The 17,741-nt window shown below is 47.0% G+C and overlaps 1 protein-coding gene across 1 annotated transcript in view; it reads left to right on the forward strand.

Annotated features, from left to right (window-relative positions):
- Positions 1 to 4,930: 4,930 nt before the first annotated feature.
- Positions 4,931 to 17,741, forward strand: part of LOC132396546 (max dimerization protein 4-like) — a 36,590-nt gene continuing 23,779 nt past the window's right edge. Inside the window, exons 1-2 of the mRNA XM_059974174.1 lie at positions 4,931 to 5,145; positions 5,286 to 5,373. Of these exons, the coding sequence (XP_059830157.1) occupies positions 5,082 to 5,145; positions 5,286 to 5,373 (152 nt within the window). The 5' untranslated portion in view covers positions 4,931 to 5,081. The remainder of the gene's footprint in view (positions 5,146 to 5,285; positions 5,374 to 17,741) is intronic.

The following is a 17,741-nucleotide window of genomic DNA, read 5'->3' on the forward strand; positions in this document are numbered from 1 at the left end:
TGTCTTGGGCACACGTGCCATATGTTTGCCACCCCTGCCGTAGACTGTGACACAGGTGGTTAAAACCGAGGTGGCACAGTAGTGTGATGGTTCAAGCAAGGTTTTAAAGCACCAAAATTCAAAGTTCTAAGTAAATTTATTATCGAAGTACATACATGTCACCATAAACAACTCTTGAGATTCATTTTCCCGCAGGCATACTCAATAGGTCTATAGAATGATGACCATTACAGAATCTATGAAAGAAATTTATTTGTATATTTAAATTTGCTGGAGTCTCCAAGTCTATAGAGTACACCGTATCCTCAGACTCCGAGCAAAGTAATTGTAAGATCTATCCTCTCCCATCCCTGACAGAGCCCAATACAGTTCTGTGATTCAACTGACTGTGTTTACACAAAGCCTTGGCCTACTCGTCATCAACCTGTGCTCACTGATGTGCCTGACAACGCTTCCATGTTAAAATTGCATCTTTGCGTCTGAACCCCATCCTTATACCCAGGAGTACTTCATTTATTGCACTATTTATTTCTTTTGTAAATTTTAGTAAGTTTATGCCTTGAAAAACAAACTAATTTCACATCACGTTGCTACGATATGATCTCAAGAAGGTAGCATTGACCGTTAAGGACCCTCATCATCTAGGATGTGCCCTCCTCTCATTGCTACCATCCAGGAGGAAGCACAGGAGCCTGAAGACACACACTCAATGTTTCAGAAACAGTTTCTTCCCCTCCACCATCAGATTACTGAATGGACAGTGAAGCATGTACACTGCCTCACTGTTTTTTATTTTTTTGCACCGATTAATATATATGAGAGTGTGTGTGTGTGTGTGTGTACGTGCGCGCTCACATACATACACACATTTTTTTTGTAATTTATAGTATTTTATGTATTGCACTGTTTGGCTGCCAGAAAACAACAAATTTCATGACATATGGTGTTGAAGATAAATTTGATTCTGCTTCTGATCTGCCTGTCTGGGGTGGAGGCCCAAAGATCGAACCAGTGATTGGCAAGTCCTGATAGCCACTACCCCTGGTATGGGAAAACCTGTCCCTCAGATCTTCTTCACGTCTTTCCCTCGCAGCTTAAAGTTGTGACCCCTAACACTGGACCTCCCTAGCCCTGGAAAAAGATTGAGACTGTCTATCATACCTAGATCGTAAGATATAGGAGCAGAATTAGGCTATTTGGCACATTCATGGCTGATCCATTTCTCTTCCACCCCTATTCTCCTGCCTTCCCTCCATAACCCCTTCTATTTCTGACTAATCAAGAATAAAAATACCCAATGACTTGGCCTCCACGACCACCTGCGGCAATGAATTCCGTAGATTCACCCCTCTGGTTAAATCCTCCTCATCTCTGTTCCAAATGGACATCCCTCTATCTTGAGGCTGTGTCCCCTGGTCCTAGACTCCCTCATCATTGGAAACATCCTCCCCACATCCAGTCTATTGAGGCCTTTCAACATTTGTTAGATCTCAGTGACGTCACCCCTCATTCTTCTGACTACGGGCCCAGAGCCATCAAATACTCCTCATATAAAAAGCCTTTTAATCCCGGAATCTTTTTCATGAATCTCCTTTGAAGCCTCTTTAACATCAGCACACCCTTCCTTAGATATGGGGCCTCATAATTTTATAAACTTTGGTAAGGTCGTCCCCCCCCCCCCCCATCTCCCATGAGAAGATAGAACAGTACGGGCCCTTTGACCCATGATGTTGTGCTGACCTTTGAACCTGCTCTGAATGTCAATCTGCCCCTTCCCTCCCACATTTTCCCTCCTTCATTTTTCTATCAGCCATGAGCCTATCTCAGAATTTCTTCAATGTCTCGAATGTATCTGCCTCTACCACCACCCCGGCAGGGTGTTCCACACACTTGACCATTCTCTGTGTAAAAAACTTCACTCTTAAATCACACCTATACTTCCATCCAGTCACCTTAAACTTATACCCCCTCATGTTAGCCATTTTTGTCCTGGGAAAATGTCTCCAGCTGTCCATTCAGTCTTTGTACCTTATCACCTTGTACACTTCCATCAAGTCAGCTCTCGTCCTCTCACCAGATGGGCTGAAGGGCCTGTGTACCTACGGGACACGATCACTAACCCAATGCCACGTGCTTTAAATTTGCACACTAATCTTTCATGTGGGTGAAGATACGTCCCAACCAAAGGAAGGGTAAGGCACTCCTTCCCTCCACTAGCCTACAGGCCATGCTCTGGCAAGATGTAGCACCTTCTTCGCCCCCTCCACCCTGATCAGGATCCATGGGAGCAGCTGGTGTATATCACAAGTCCTTAAGACCTAGGTGTAGTATTAGTCCATTTGACCTATCAAGTCTGCTCTACTGTTCAATCATGGCTGATCCTTTCTTTCCCCTCCTCAGTCTCACTCCCTGGCCTCCCTGCAAACTCTGATGCCTCTGAACCCTCTCCAATGCCAGCACATCTTTTCTTAGATGAGGAGCCCAAAACTGTTAACAATACTCAAGGTGAGGCCTCACCAGTGCCTTATAAAGCCTCAGCATCACATCCCTGCTCTTGTATTCTAGACCTCTTGAAATGAATGATAACACTGCATTTGCCTTCCTCACCATTGACTCTACCTGCAAGTAAACCTTTAGGTTGTTCTACACAAGGACTCCTAAGTCCCTTTGTGTCACAGATTTTTGGATTTTCTCCCCATTTCTACTACCAAAGTGCATGATCATGCATTTTCCAACATTGTATTTAATTTGCCACTTTCTTGTCCATTTTCCTGATCTGTCTAAGTTAAGCCCTTCTGCATCCTACCTGTTTCCTCAACACTACCTGCCCCTCCACCAATCTTTGTATCATCTGCAAACTTGGCAACAAAGCCAACTATTCCATCATCTAAATCATTTATACACAGCATAAAAAGAAGTGGTCCCAACACCGACCCCTGCGGAACACCACTAGTCACTGGCAGCCAACCAGAAAAGGATCCTTTTATTCCCACTCACTGCCTCCTACCAATCAGCCAATGCTCTAACCATGTTAGTAACTTTCCTGTAATACCATGGGCTCTTAACATGTTAAGTCCTGGTTATAATGCCAGGCAGAGAATCTCTGAAGAGTATTGATAATGGCAGGGGTCACCCGTCTTGTTTTGCTCGGAAGGTGGCCATGGCAAACAATCTCTGTAGAAAAATTTGCCAAGAAGAGTCATGGTCTCTACCCCATCCCACTCTTTTTTGCATCCTTAAAAAATTACCCTGGATTTCCCATTAACAGCACGCGCTGTTTTCCTTTCATAGTCGGACTGGAGGCTGGCAACTAGTAATGACCAATGCTGTCCGTGGATGTGCTAGTGGCAGTCCGCAATTCTTGTCACATGTCCAGCACCAACGTAGCAGGCCCACAACTTACTAACCGAACCCGTATGTCTTTGGAACGTTGGAGAAAACAGGAGCACCCAGAGGAACTCCACACATTCCTGGGGAGAACATACTAACTGCAGGAAGGATTCACTAACCTGAAAAGATCCATTAGGATGTTAACCAGACTGGAGGACTCGAGATGTAAGGATGGGTGGAGATGTAAGGATGGGAGAGGTATTATAGAGGTTTATAAAACCATGAGAGGAACAGATAAAGATGGCCAAAGTCTTCATTGTTTTCTAGGAGCAGAAGGATGATTTGGGGGACAGAGAGGGGCATTGGGGGTCAGGTTAGGATTAGGGACAGGGATGTGGGGGAATTGGAGGTCAGGCCAGAGCCTAGGCCTCTGCTCCATGTTCAAAGGGCAGTGTGACAGAAGACATCTGTGGACGGATCTCGGGCAGGTGGCCCCCTAGGTTAGTGAGTCTTTTTCTCAGGAAATGGGGGTCCAAAACTAGGGGGCAGCGTATTAAGGTGAGAGGGGACTTCAGGGGCAAGGTACAATGGAAGAGCTGCCAGAGGAAGTGTTAGAGGCCAGTATGGTTACACAACTTACAAGGCACTTGGACAGCAATGTGGAGAGTTTTAGACGGATATTGGCCAAATGCGCCAAATTCTACCTTGAGATTGATTTTCTTGAGGGTATTTACAGTAAATAAGATGAATCTCAGGGTAGCATAGGTGAGACGGGCCGAAGGGTCTGCTGTTTAACTCTGACCGCCTAGTGCTCCTGAGGAGCCCTAACCTTCTCCATCACGCAGATTAAGGAAGGAGATATCTCTTTCCATTGCATTAAATCCTCCTGCTCTCTCCGTTCAAGGGCAAGACATCCTCCTTATCGTCGGCCCACTGCTCGTTTTTTTTTAAACTGTAAAAGCTTATCTGGAGGTGGAAAGTTACGAAAAATTAAAAAAAAAGAGAGCAGGTTTAGTGAGTAACTTATCCAGCACGGGTGCACTCCTGTGCGATTGCCGGGCGGCCGGGCCGGTTTGCTTTATTCCCCGAAGGCCCGGGCCATGCTGGCTGTCCCGCATGTCACGCAAAGGCCCCAATAACAGCAAGAGCTCAGGGGAAGGTGGCAGCTCCCTTCACGGGCAGGGAGCCAAGCTCTCACACACACACAGCAACTTCATCTGCTGGGCTCCGATTGGCCGCCGGCGGGCACCGCCCACCTCATTAACATGCAGGGCCCTCGCCCAATGGCCGGTGCGACGGGTCCTTTTAACATGCAAAGCCGCTCGCCAATCGGCGTGCGCCGCCGCTGCTCACACGCCGTGTTGCTAGGGGGCTGGGGCTCCCGCGGCTGCGCCAATCGGTTGCACGCGACGCCGGCCAATCGGCTGCGGCGAACCACTTGTTGATACATTTTTCTGCGCGTGTCCAGTGAGGGGGGGGGGGTGGTGTTGGCGCAACCTAACGTGCCTGCTCGTGAGGGCCCTGCGGGCTTTCCCATTGGAGAGAACGCGGCCGGCGCTCGGGCTGTCAATCAAAGTGCGTCACAATGCATCTGGGCTTGTCATCAGGCTAGGTTGAGGTGAAGTGTAACAGAACTTGTCTGTCTCCCTCAAGTCACGTACAGTTTTATTTTGCACCCTTCATCTCCAATGCTAATGCTCCGATAGGCAGCAAATTTTTTAAAGCGTCGCAAAATAATTATTTTTATAGCAATGGCATTTTTTAACATTCAAACCTTGCTGGAAGCAGCTGAGTACATCGAGAGGCGAGAGAGAGGTATAGGCGATTGGAAATGCACTTGCAGAAGCTTCTCCCCATTTCCCCCCTACCACACCAGTTGCAGACAGCTGTATTCTACCTATTTACAGTAAGATCTACAGTGCACTCTCATCGTATTTTGTTCCTTTTGCTTGCAGAAGCAGAACACGGTTACGCGTCGACGTTGCCTTGCGATGTCGAATTCAACAGGAAGAAAGCCAAAACGAAGAAAACCCCAAATAACAGGTACAAACGACCAAGAGAGGAATTGCAGAGGAGGGGGGTCAGATATATGTGTGCTTTGAGCTCTTTAATCTTCGCCAGTCGCCATTTTTCCCCCATTTGGGCTTGGCCGTGTTTTGATCAGATTCGGATATAAACACTGCCACGCGTACAATATTCACTCGCATATTTTCAGTGTCATTTTACAGGACAGTTGTCTCCCTCTTGCAAAACCCCATCCTTCGCTTTATTTCCTTACCCTCTTCTCAGTGAATTTAATTTCGAGGACCTCTTTTAAGCATTATTTTTAAAAAAATGCACAATCTTGGCAATTATAATTACTGACGTTTTTCTCTTCTCTGCAAATGATATTAAAATACAAATATTAATATTTGGAAAACACGCATTTTTGTCAAAAAGGGGGACAATAATGCAACTGCTATTAAACAATCCGAGCGACTGCACTGATTATCTCGGGTTTATGGACGTGATGTTGACTTAACAAAACCAATTAAGATAAAAATGAAATGCAGAATACAGGGGGAGGTCTGCTGGGCTGATGTTGCGTCCCGTGCCTTTAGAAGAAAAGTGATATTTTTTTTCCCTCCCAGGATTGTTTATTCGCGGCTCCTGTTTTTTTTGTCTGTCGCTCGCCAGTGCGCTGCGCATGCGCCCGAGCGCCGTTCGGCCGGGCGCTGCGCATGCGTCCCAGCGCCGGCCAGCCGGCCGGACTCGGCGCCTCCACGTTGGTTTGTTTAACCCGTGCGGCCGCGGCTCCGGCTCGGTTTCCTAGCAACCAGCGGCCCTTCGGCCCGTCAGACAAAGCCTACTGCATCTATTTACCCGATTTTCTTCCCAGTCTTGCTGCGTCCAGCGTTTTATGAAAGAACAATAAACCCATGTACACTAACTCACTATTTCCCGCTATTTATTTATTTGTTTGTTTTTATTGAAAATTAATCGGCCCTTCGAGCCACGCCACCCAACAATCCCCTGATTTAACCCTAACCTCTTCACGGGACAATTTATAACATGGGTTCCCAAGCTGGGGACCACAGACCACTCGTTTAATGGTAGGGGTCCATGGCTTAAAACAGTTTGGGAACTCCTGAATTACAATGACCAATTAACCTCCCCGCCCGTATGTCTTTGGACTGTGGGAAGAATCCCTCATGCTCAGGGGAAGAATGTACAAACTCCTGACAGGCAGCAGTGGGAATTGAACTCAGGTTTCTGATGCTGTAAAGCATTTTGATAACCACTACGCTGCCAAGCCGCCCAACAACAGGCCCTTCAGCCCACAGTGTTGTGCTGATCCAATCAAATTAGTAATCAAATGGACAATCTCTTCTGCCTACAAAATGGCCATATTCTTACATAAGACATAGGAACAGAAATAGGCCATTTGGCCCTTCAAATCTGCTCCGCCAATTCATCATGGCTGATCCACTTTTCCTCTCGGCCCCAATCTCCTGCCTTCTCCCTGTATCCCCTCATGCCCTGACTGATCAAGAATCTACATTTTCCTTATATTCCTGTTTTTATATTTGATTGTTATACTGTAATTTATTTTTTATTTTGTGTTGCAACATAACTGCTGTTGCAGAACAACAAACTTCATGCCATATGCCAGTGATATTAAACCTGATTCTAGGTGCACAAGTTTGCAGTGATTTTGAAGTAACGCTTACAAAATACTGGAGGAACTCAGCAGGTCAGGCACCATCTGTGGAGAGGAATAAACAGCCGACATTTCAGACTGAGACCCTTCATCAGGACTCGGGGAAAGGAACCAGAATAAGGTGGTGTGGGAAGGAGCAGGGTACAGTTGACAGGTGATAGGTGAGATCAGCTGAGGGCAAAGGTATCTTTTGAATTACCCTCTTTTCATAGAATGTAGAATAGTGCAGGCCCTTTGGCCCACAATGTTATGCCAACTTTTTAACATTCCCTATAGACTATCCACTCTGGTCCAAGGCCTTCTATGCTGGGCTTGGTTCCAAACAGAAAGCCTCCTAGCCTCATCAAACCGTTAGAAACCTATTTATACCACAGCAATGCTGAGTTGAACATAAACATTTACAGGATGTTACAGGCCCTTTAGCCCATGTTTTGCCAATCTTTTAACCTACTCTAAGATCAATCTAATGCTTCCCTTCCACATAGATGTTCTTTTCAAATATTAGTGTGTCAGTCTTCCTCTCAGATGCTCCCAACACAAAACATAGAACATACAGCACAGTACGGGCCCTTTGACCCATGATGATGTGCTAAACTTTTAATCTACTTTAAGATCAATCTAATGCTTCCCTCCTACAAAGCCCTTCATTTTTTTAAAATCTATGTCTCTTAAATGCTCCTAATGAATCTGCCACTACCACCACCCCTGCCAGGGCATTCCATCCACTGCTTTCTGTGGAGGAAAGAAAACCCTACCTCTGATATCACCCCTATCCTTCCCTCCAGACTCCTTAAAATTATGCTCCTCGTTCTGGCCACTTCTGCCCTGGGTAAAGGTCTGGCTGTGTACTTGATCTTTATGTTGAACTCCTTTGCTCCAGAGATGTAAAATGTACAGAGCCTTGCTGTAAAGTTAATCTTGCAACCACTTTGAAGCTAGGCATGGAGTGAACATGCTTCTTTTTTCCATGAATGGGATGGAAAATAACATGAAGTGAGGCTCAGGAGCAAAATCCGGTATCTCTTATCATCTTGTACACCTCTTTAACAAAAACAACTTGCCTCTGATATCCCTCCCCCTTTTCGCTCAATTCTTCTGACTATTTTGCATCTCTGACCACTGACGTAATTGGAATTGGTTTATTGTTGTCACGTGCTAAGGTCCATTGAAAAGCCTGTCCTGCATGCTGTTTGTACAGATCAAATCAGTACACAGTGCGTTGAGGCAGCACAAGGGGAGACAATAACAGAATGCAAAAGAATGTGTTCCAGCCAGAGTGCAGGTAAACAGTGACAGTGAGATAGATTGTGAGGTCAAGAGACAGTCTCCAGCACCCTCGCCACCCCTGCCACTGTATCAGTGATAGTTTTAATCTTCACTTGTTTTCTGAACTTTGGAAACACCCCTCTGACCCACAATTTGGCTGTACAAAGGTTGCTGACCTGATTTCCTCATGTCGAGGACCAGAGGGCACAGCCTCAGAGTAGAGGGATGTCCATTTAGAACAGAGATTAGCCAGAGGGTGGTGGATCTGTGGTATTCGTGGCCCCAGATGGCTGTGGAAGCCAAGTCATTGGGTGTATTAAAAAGCCGAGGTCAATAGGTTCTTGATTAGTCAGGGTGTCAGAGATTATGGGGAGAAGGCAGGAGAATATGGGATTGAGAGGGAAAATATATCAACCATGATGGAATGGTGGAGTACATTAGATGGGCTGAATGGCCTGATTCAGCTCCTACGTCTTACGAGCTCTCCTGGAAGTAATACAGAGATGAGAAACCAGAGCAGGGTTGTTTTTAGTTTTTATTTTTGTTCTAATAGTGTTCTTTCTTGTAAAAAAAAGTATTATTTGACATTTTATGCATTTCTGGTGAAAGCAGTGTATCTGATGCTCCGTGCCTGTGATGGCTGCTGCTAGTAAGTTTTTCATTGCACCTGTGCACGCACGGACCTGACAATAAACTCCACTTTGACTTGAACACGGGAGATTCTACGGATGCTGGAGATCCAGAGTAACTCACACAACGTGAGGGAGAGACTCAGCAGGCCAGGCAGCGTTTCTGGAGAGGATTAAAGAGACGATGTTTCGAGCTGAGACCCTTCTTTGGGACTTGGAAGGAAGGGGGCAGTAGCCAGGATAAGGAAGTAGGGGGAAGGGGAAGGAGTACAAGGTGACAGGTGAGGGGGAGCCGGGGTGGGTGCGTTTGGACCTTCAGACTTGGTTTTGATGGTGGGCTCAGTCTCCTCCCTCACACTATCCCCCTCGCCCAATGAGATGACCTCGGGTTGCATCCTGACCTCAGGCTCTTGTCGAGCTCCACGACATCATCTGCACCAGTCTGCCCGCCTTCGAGGACGTGTGTACAGAAAGGGGCCGGAAGAGGGCCAGTAACATCAGGAAGACAATAGACACTAGACAATGGGTGCAGGAGTAGGCCATTTGGCCCTTCGAGCCAGCACCGCCATTCAGTGTGATCATGGCTGATTATCCACAATCAGTACCCTGTTCCTGCCTTGACTCCGCTATCTTTAGGAGCTCTATCTAACTCTTTCTTGAAAGCATCCAGAGAATTGGCCTCCACCCACCCCGCTCATAGACTGTTTGTCCCACTGCCATCAGGGAGGGGGCTACACATCCTCACCAGGACTACCAGATCAAGAAACTGTCACTTTTCCCAGGCAGTAAGGCTGATCTACACCTCCACCCACTAACCCACCTTATGTACGGACACCCCTGTGCCTAGTGTCACTTTGTTGACTCTGTGTATGTAAGCAATCTTTTGTATTTAGAAACAGAGAAAACCTACAGCACAGTACAGGCCCTTCAGCCCACAAAGCTGTGCCGAATGTGTCCTTACCTGAGAAATTACCTAGGGTTACCCATAGCTCTTTATTTTTCTAAGCTCCATGTACCTATCCAAAAGTTTCTTAAAAGACCCTATTGTATCTGCCTCCACCACTGTCGCCGGCAGCCCATTCCACACACTCACCACTCTCTGCGTAAAAAAAAACAACTTACCCCGACATCTTCTCTGTACCTGCTTCTAAACACCTTAAAACTATGCCCTCTCGTGCCAGCCATTTCAGCCCTGGGGAAAAGCTTCTGACTATCCACACAATCAGTGCCTCTCATTATTATATTTATGCTTCTCATCTTTTTATATTTATTATGTTTTTTTAAGTATTATTGTGTTGTTTATCTGATTGTGGTTTTTGTCAGATCTGGGCTAACAATCTTGAATCGTGATACCTTAACTGTTACATTGCCTCGCTGTCCTGGTGACGAACCCAGACCAGAGTCAACATCTCCCGAGACACGGGAGACCGCAGACGCTGGGGTGTGGAGTAGCAGCAATCTACTGGAGGAACTCAGCGTTTGTGGAGGCTGAGGGAAGGTCAAGATGCTGTGTGAGGACTGAGGGGAGGGGTGAGGCAGGGGTCAGGGGTTATCCTGATCTGGGGCAAACATGGTAGTTTTACTGCCCGAGTGACGGGGGTTCCATTCCTGCCACTATCTGTGGGGAGTTTGTATGTTCTCCCCATGACCACATGGGTTTCCTCCCAGAGTCAGTAGGATAATTGGTCAGTTGGGTGCAGTTAGATGGTGGGGGCTGATTGGGCTGGAAGGGCCTTTTCTGAGCTGCATCTCCAAATTTTAAAAAATGCCTTTCAAATTTTATTAATAACACAGGTGGAACTGAGATTGGGGCACAGGCAAAGCCTATATAGAATTAAAGAGGAAGCTTCAAAGTAAACTTACTATCTAAGTACGTGTACGTTAGCATACTCTGGCTTCCTGCTATCCAGTACTGATGAAGCGTCTTGGCATGAAGATGTTTAACCCTTTCCACAGATGCTGCCTGACCTGCTGAGTTCCTCCAGCATTCTGTGTGTGTTGCTCAAGTTTTTCAGCCTCTGCACAATCTTTTGTGTTTACGTTACCATATACTACCTTGAGATTCATCTTCCTGCAGGCATTTACAGGGAAAAAATAAATACATCAGAACTTTGTAAAAAATCTCTGCATAAGCAGACAAAGACTAGACCATAAGACGGGGCAGAATTTGGCCATTTGACCCATCGAGTCTGCTCTGCCATTCCATCAAGGCTGGTTTATTATCCCTCTCAACCCCATTCCCTTGCCTTCTCTCCATAATTTTGATACCCTGACTATTCATGAACCTAAAGAGCAAACACGAGGAAATCTGCAGATGCTGGAAATTCAAACAACAACACACACAAAATGCTGGTGGAACACAGCAGGCCAGGCAGCATCTATAGTGAGAAGCGCTGTCAACGTTTCGGGCCGAGACCCTTCGTCAGGACTAACCGAAAGGAAAGATAGTAAGAGATTTGAAAGTAGTGGGGGGAGGGGGAAATGCAAAATGATGGGAGAAGACCGGAGGGAGTGGGATGAAGCTAAGAGCTGGAAAGGTGATTGGCAAAAGTGATACAGAGCTGGAGAAGGGAAAGGATCATGGGACGGGAGTACAGAGCTGGAGAAGGGAAAGGATCATGGGACAGGAGTACAGAGCTGGAGAAGGGAAAGGATCATGGGACAGGAGTACAGAGCTGGAGAAGGGAAAGGATCATGGGACAGGAGTACAGAGCTGGAGAAGGGAAAGGATCATGGGACGGGAGTACAGAGCTGGAGAAGGGAAAGGATCATGGGACGGGAGTACAGAGCTGGAGAAGGGAAAGGATCATGTGACGGGAGTACAGAGCTGGAGAAGGGAAAGGATCATGTGACAGGAGTACAGAGCTGGAGAAGGGAAAGGATCATGTGACGGGAGTACAGAGCTGGAGAAGGGAAAGGATCATGTGACGGGAGTACAGAGCTGGAGAAGGGAAAGGATCATGGGACGGGAGTACAGAGCTGGAGAAGGGAAAGGATCATGTGACGGGAGTACAGAGCTGGAGAAGGGAAAGGATCATGTGACGGGAGTACAGAGCTGGAGAAGGGAAAGGATCATGGGACGGGAGTACAGAGCTGGAGAAGGGAAAGGATCATGGGACGGGAGTACAGAGCTGGAGAAGGGAAAGGATCATGTGACGGGAGTACAGAGCTGGAGAAGGGAAAGGATCATGGGACAGGAGTACAGAGCTGGAGAAGGGAAAGGATCATGGGACAGGAGTACAGAGCTGGAGAAGGGAAAGGATCATGTGACGGGAGTACAGAGCTGGAGAAGGGAAAGGATCATGTGACGGGAGTACAGAGCTGGAGAAGGGAAAGGATCATGGGACGGGAGTACAGAGCTGGAGAAGGGAAAGGATCATGGGACGGGAGTACAGAGCTGGAGAAGGGAAAGGATCATGTGACGGGAGTACAGAGCTGGAGAAGGGAAAGGATCATGGGACAGGAGTACAGAGCTGGAGAAGGGAAAGGATCATTGGACGGGAGTACAGAGCTGGAGAAGGGAAAGGATCATGTGACGGGAGTACAGAGCTGGATCCTTTCCCTTCTCCAGCTCTGTATCACTTTTGCCAATCACCTTTCCAGCTCCTAGCTTCATCCCACCCCCTCCAGTCTTCTCCTATCATTTTGCATTTCCCCCGGCTTAAGAAATTCCTCTTCATCACCGCTCTCAACGGATGTCCTTCTATTCAGAGGCTGTGCACTTTGTTGTTAGATGACCATCAGGCTCCTGAGCAGACGTGGGTAACTTAACTCTCCATGATCCCAACCGATTCTTCGACCTACACGCTCACTTTCTTTACGACTCACGTTCTGAGTATTTTTTGTTTACGCAGTTTGTCTTCTTTCACAGATTAGTTGTAGGTGAGTGTGTAGGCCTAAGAATTGGTTTGGGATCGTGGAGAGTGAAGTTAGCCACGTCAGTTCAAGAGCCTGATGGTTGTAGGGTAATAACTGTTCCTGAACCTGGAGTAGATTATACCCAGGGTGGGGAGGTCAGAAGCTAGAGGACATGGGGGCATGGGTTTCAGGTGAAAAGGGAGGAAAGGAGCATTCACAAATTTATCGAGAGGGTGGTGGGTAAATAGCACAATCTGCAGGTTATTTAACCAGGTTGTGTTGGCTCTGGCCTGGGACTGTCATCATGCTGGGTAGAGTCGGTCACTGTTCATTCCAACATGAATGGAGAGAGTCAGAGGACCAGAAAGAGTGAAAATGTTGGTTTGTTGCTCGCCATTATGTACGTCATTGGTGAGGCAGCACTTGGAGTTTTGATCACCCTGTTAGAGGAATGATATTACTAAATCCGATGAGCCCGGGGAACTGTACAGGAAGTGGTAGAGGCAAGTATAATTAACGGACACAGAATCAGGTTTAGTGTCACAGGTATATGTCGTGGAATTTGTTGTTTTGTGGCAGCAGTACATTGCAATATATAATAATAATAAACTATGAATTACAGAGAGAAGTAGGTATAAAAATATTAAATAAGTACTTCGAAAAGTAATGATGGTACTTGGACAGGTGTGTGGAAAGAAAGGCTTAGGATGGGGTTCTTAATCTGGGCTCCATGAACTTGGGAGAAAGTTTACATGTTAAGAAATAAGATTTAATTCTAACTTGCCTTTGTTTTAAATGTATTGTCTTGTTACTTCATGCATTAATAAAAAAGCATATATATCACTATATCACAAATTTGTTGTTAGCTATTTCAACATAATTGGTTGCTTTTGTAATTGTGTGTAATTTATATATTTAAATACATTAATTTGAGAAGGGGGCCATGGTATAAAGCAGGTTAAGAAGCCCTGGCTTACAAGGATGTAAGTAAAATGGAGGGAGCAGTTGGACAATTTGGTCAGCATGGATGAATTGGACCAAATGGCCTGTTTCCGTGCGGTCTGCTCTGTGACTATCCGAGGTAACTGGCAAGAGAACCAGAGGAGTGCGATTGGGGTTTGGAAGTGTGTGGCCTGCCAAGGCCAGGGGTGAAGGTGCATTTGCAGTATTTTGGAGATGGTTGGGTGAATAACTGAAGGAGGATGTAAGTAGCAGTGGCTTGGTCACAGAGCAGAGACAGTGAGACCAACTATGGGAGTCTCAGACCGATCCGTGAACTCAGTGGACTAGCCAGCGTGGGCATAATCCGGGAAGAGAGGCATTTGGTGCAGCGGATGATCTACATCAGCTTTACTGTCTCACCACGGATGCTACCTGACCCTCTGAGCATTTCCAACACGGGGGGGGGGGGGGGGGTCTAGGACCAGAGGGCACAGCCTCAGAATAGAAGGACGTCCGCTTAGAAGAGAGACGAGGAGGAATTTCTTTATTGAACCTACAGAGGGTGCTGAATATGTGGAATTCATTGCCACAAATGGCAAAGTATTGGGTATATTTAAAGCGGAGGTTGGTAGGTTCTTGTCAAAGGTTACAGAGAGAAGGGCAGGAGAGTGGGGTTGAGAGGGATAATGAATCAGCCATGATAGAATGGCCTGCAGACTCAATGGGTCAAATAGTTTAATTCCTCTCTATGTTATTTACTGTTTTAATTACTGATTTGCAGCATGTTCAGTATTTCACTTTCCTTTCCACTTAAACAACCTTTGGGGGATTTTCCAGGCTGGTTCAGTCTTTATCTCTCTAATGTTTGGTGGTACAGGGTTACTGGCAGGATTCTTTTAACAGTGTGGAGGAACAAAGACTTAACCCTCAAAAGTGCCAGACATGTTGATAGAGTGGTTCAGAAGGCGTATGGTGAGTTGGCCTTCATTAGTCGGGGATTAGGTTCAAGAACTGTGGGGTAATATTGCAGTTCTGTAAAACCCTGGTTAGACCACCCTTGGAGGTTTGAATTCAATTGTGGTCGCCTCATTGTAGGAAGAAAGTAGAAGCTTTAGAGAGGGTGCAGAGATTTACCAGGATTAGAGAACACATTTCACAAGGAAAGGCTGAGTGTGCCTGGGCTTTTCTCTTTGGAGAGGAGGATGAGAGGTGATTTGATAGAAGTGTACAAGATGACAAGAGGCATAGATCGAGTGGATGGTCAGAGACTTTTTCCCAGGACAGAAATGGCTAATACAAGGGGGCGTAAGCGTTCTATGTTCTAAGTGTCCAGGATTGAATTTAGATTGGATGTCACTGGATTATGAGGGCAGAGCAGACACATGGAGTATTTAACTTTAAGCACATTGCAGGCCCTGTGGCCCACCATGACCTTTTAACCTACTCTAAGATCGATCGAACCGCTTTTCTGTCATCCACGTGCCTATCTGAGAGTTTCCTAAGTGTCTCTAATGTATCAACCTCTACCGCCAACCCTAGCAGTGCGTTCCTTGGATCCGCCACTCTGCGGGAAAAAATACCTGCCTCTGATACTCCTCCCCCCCCCCCCCCCCCCCGTACTATCCTCCAATCATCTTAAAATTATGTCCCCTTGTAATAGCCATTTACTCCCTAGGAGAAGGTGTCTGGCCGTGTCTCTTAAACCTCTATCCTCCTCCATTCCAAAGAGCTCTACTGAGTCAACCTTTCCTCATAAGACATGCTCTCTAATCCAGACCGCCTCCTGGTAAATCTCCACTGCACCCTCTCTGAAGCCTCCACATCCTTCCTAACCTGGGAGATTTATAATAGGGAGGCTTGTCTGTAGGCTTGTTCGCTGAGCCTGGACGTTAGGTGGCAGACCTCATCGGTGTACAGCTGAGTGCTGGAGTTTATATTAGTGTGACTCATTATTCTGATTGGTTGGCTGTCACGCCAGTCTCCGTTGGGTCCTAGCCAACCGGATAGCTGACTGATCTCCGCTGGCCCTTATCGCTGGTTATCAGTTCTTGTGAGCGTTAGTTCCTCGGTCGGCAGTTCACCCCTTGGCTCCGATCCCGCCCTCACATGCGTTCAGTAATAGTCCGTTGACAGCCGAGCTTCTAGAAATTCTCCTGATGTCTTGTTTTGTGCTTCTTCCAGGAGTTTTGTAATTTCCCCGATGAACCTGTGTCCTTGGTCTTCATGTCCTGAGATGGGAGTTGTAAATATGGTGGGCATTCGGATTCTTAGGTAGAAATGTTGAGTATGGAGGATGTGCTTAATACAAGAGGAGGGGAAGTTTCAAGAGGTGTCGCAGGTGAGTTTTTCTTCACTGAGTTGTGAGTCCCTGGGGCGAGCCAGGGACGGTGATGCAGGCAGATACGTCAGAGGTTCCCGGCAGGCATTTATTACGCAGGGGAATGCGTACGGAGCAGTGGGTGGGGGGTATGAATCATGGCGTGGCAGGAAGCGTGATGCTCTTGTAACACCAGCGACCTGGGTTCAGTTCCCACTGCTGTCTGTAAGGGGTCTGTTCTCCCCAGCACCACCTGGGTTTCCTCAGGTTGTGCAGTTTCCCTCCCACAGTTCAAAGACAAGCAGGTTAGTAGGTTAATTAGTCACGTGGCCAGACAGGCCTGTTACAGGGCTGTATCTCAAAATAAAATGATGATTGAAATGAGTGTGTGCTGACAGAAAGGATTGTTTTCATTGCACTGTAGCCCTGAGGGCCCATTCCAGGTTCTAGGCCAAGAAGGAGAGTTCAGTGTGTTCGTCTTGTTAATCACTCTGCAAATCCATCTCCCTTGTTGTGCTCTGCTGGAATTTCTTGTGGGTAGTCAGCCGACCCAGCCTGTCAGATGCTGAGTTGTTCCTGGTCCTTGAGATGACGAGAGGCTGAGTCACCCTGGGCAGTGATTCCACTCACGTAATTGTCTGCCCTTTGTTGCAACTTGATCCTTGGCCCCTGGAAGTCTGGGCCTGTGTATGTCACCTCTTCCCTGGAGGCGTCAGCTCTCGTGAGGGACACAGAATCCCTCCTGGACCTTGGACTCCTGTGAGCAATGAACTTGGGTCAGATTCGAAATCGAGAAGAGGAATCTCAAGGTTATTTATGTTAAAACGTCCTTTGATAACAACTCTGAACTTTAAGTTTATTATTGAAGAGGTAGCATGATAACAGTCCTTTGGGCTCAGCCCACAACTATGCTAGTGGACTGCCCAAATTTATTGTCATATGTGCAAGTATGGCACCAGAACAGACCTTTCAGCCCATCTAGTCCAGGCCTGCACACAGACCATCCCATCCATGTGCCTGCCCAGATACCTAAATGGACCCCGCATCCACACACACTCCCACCTCCCTCCGAGTTCCATATTTGCACAGGTGTAAAGGGAAACTCCGCTTGCAGCAGTACCGCGGGCACTGAACATCAGATAAGAAACGCGCAGATTTCGCAATTTTTACAAGAAGGGGCACAAACAGGACGAAAGGATTCAACTTAGTGCAGAGTGGTTATCGTGTTGAGGGTCGTAGGATCCGTCACCTCCACCGCAGGTACCAGCCTCGGTGTTGAAGACATCTTCAAGGACTGGTGTCTCAAGAAAGCGGCATCCATCATTGAGGGCCCTCTGCATCCGCTTCTCCTTTTTTATATTTTTCACAGCGCAGGCCAGGCCCTTCTGGCACCATATGTTTAACCCTGTCCTAATCACAGGACAATTTACAAAGACCAGTTAACCTACTAACCAGTAGGTCTTTGGACTGTGGGAGGAAATCCCCGCAGCCACGGGGAGAAGGGACACACTCCGTACAGACGACGCTGGAACTGAACTCTCAACTCCGATGCCCCGGGCTGAATTAACAGTGCACTAACCGTTACACTACTGCGGCACCCTGTCGTCAGGGAATCCACACTCAGCACTTTAGGAACAGCTTCAACACCTCTGCCACCAGATATCCGAACAGTCCGTGAACTTGTGCACTATTTATTAAG

The sequence above is a fragment of the Hypanus sabinus genome, chromosome 7, assembly GCF_030144855.1.
Source record: "Hypanus sabinus isolate sHypSab1 chromosome 7, sHypSab1.hap1, whole genome shotgun sequence".
In the NCBI taxonomy this organism is placed as follows: domain Eukaryota; kingdom Metazoa; phylum Chordata; class Chondrichthyes; order Myliobatiformes; family Dasyatidae; genus Hypanus; species Hypanus sabinus.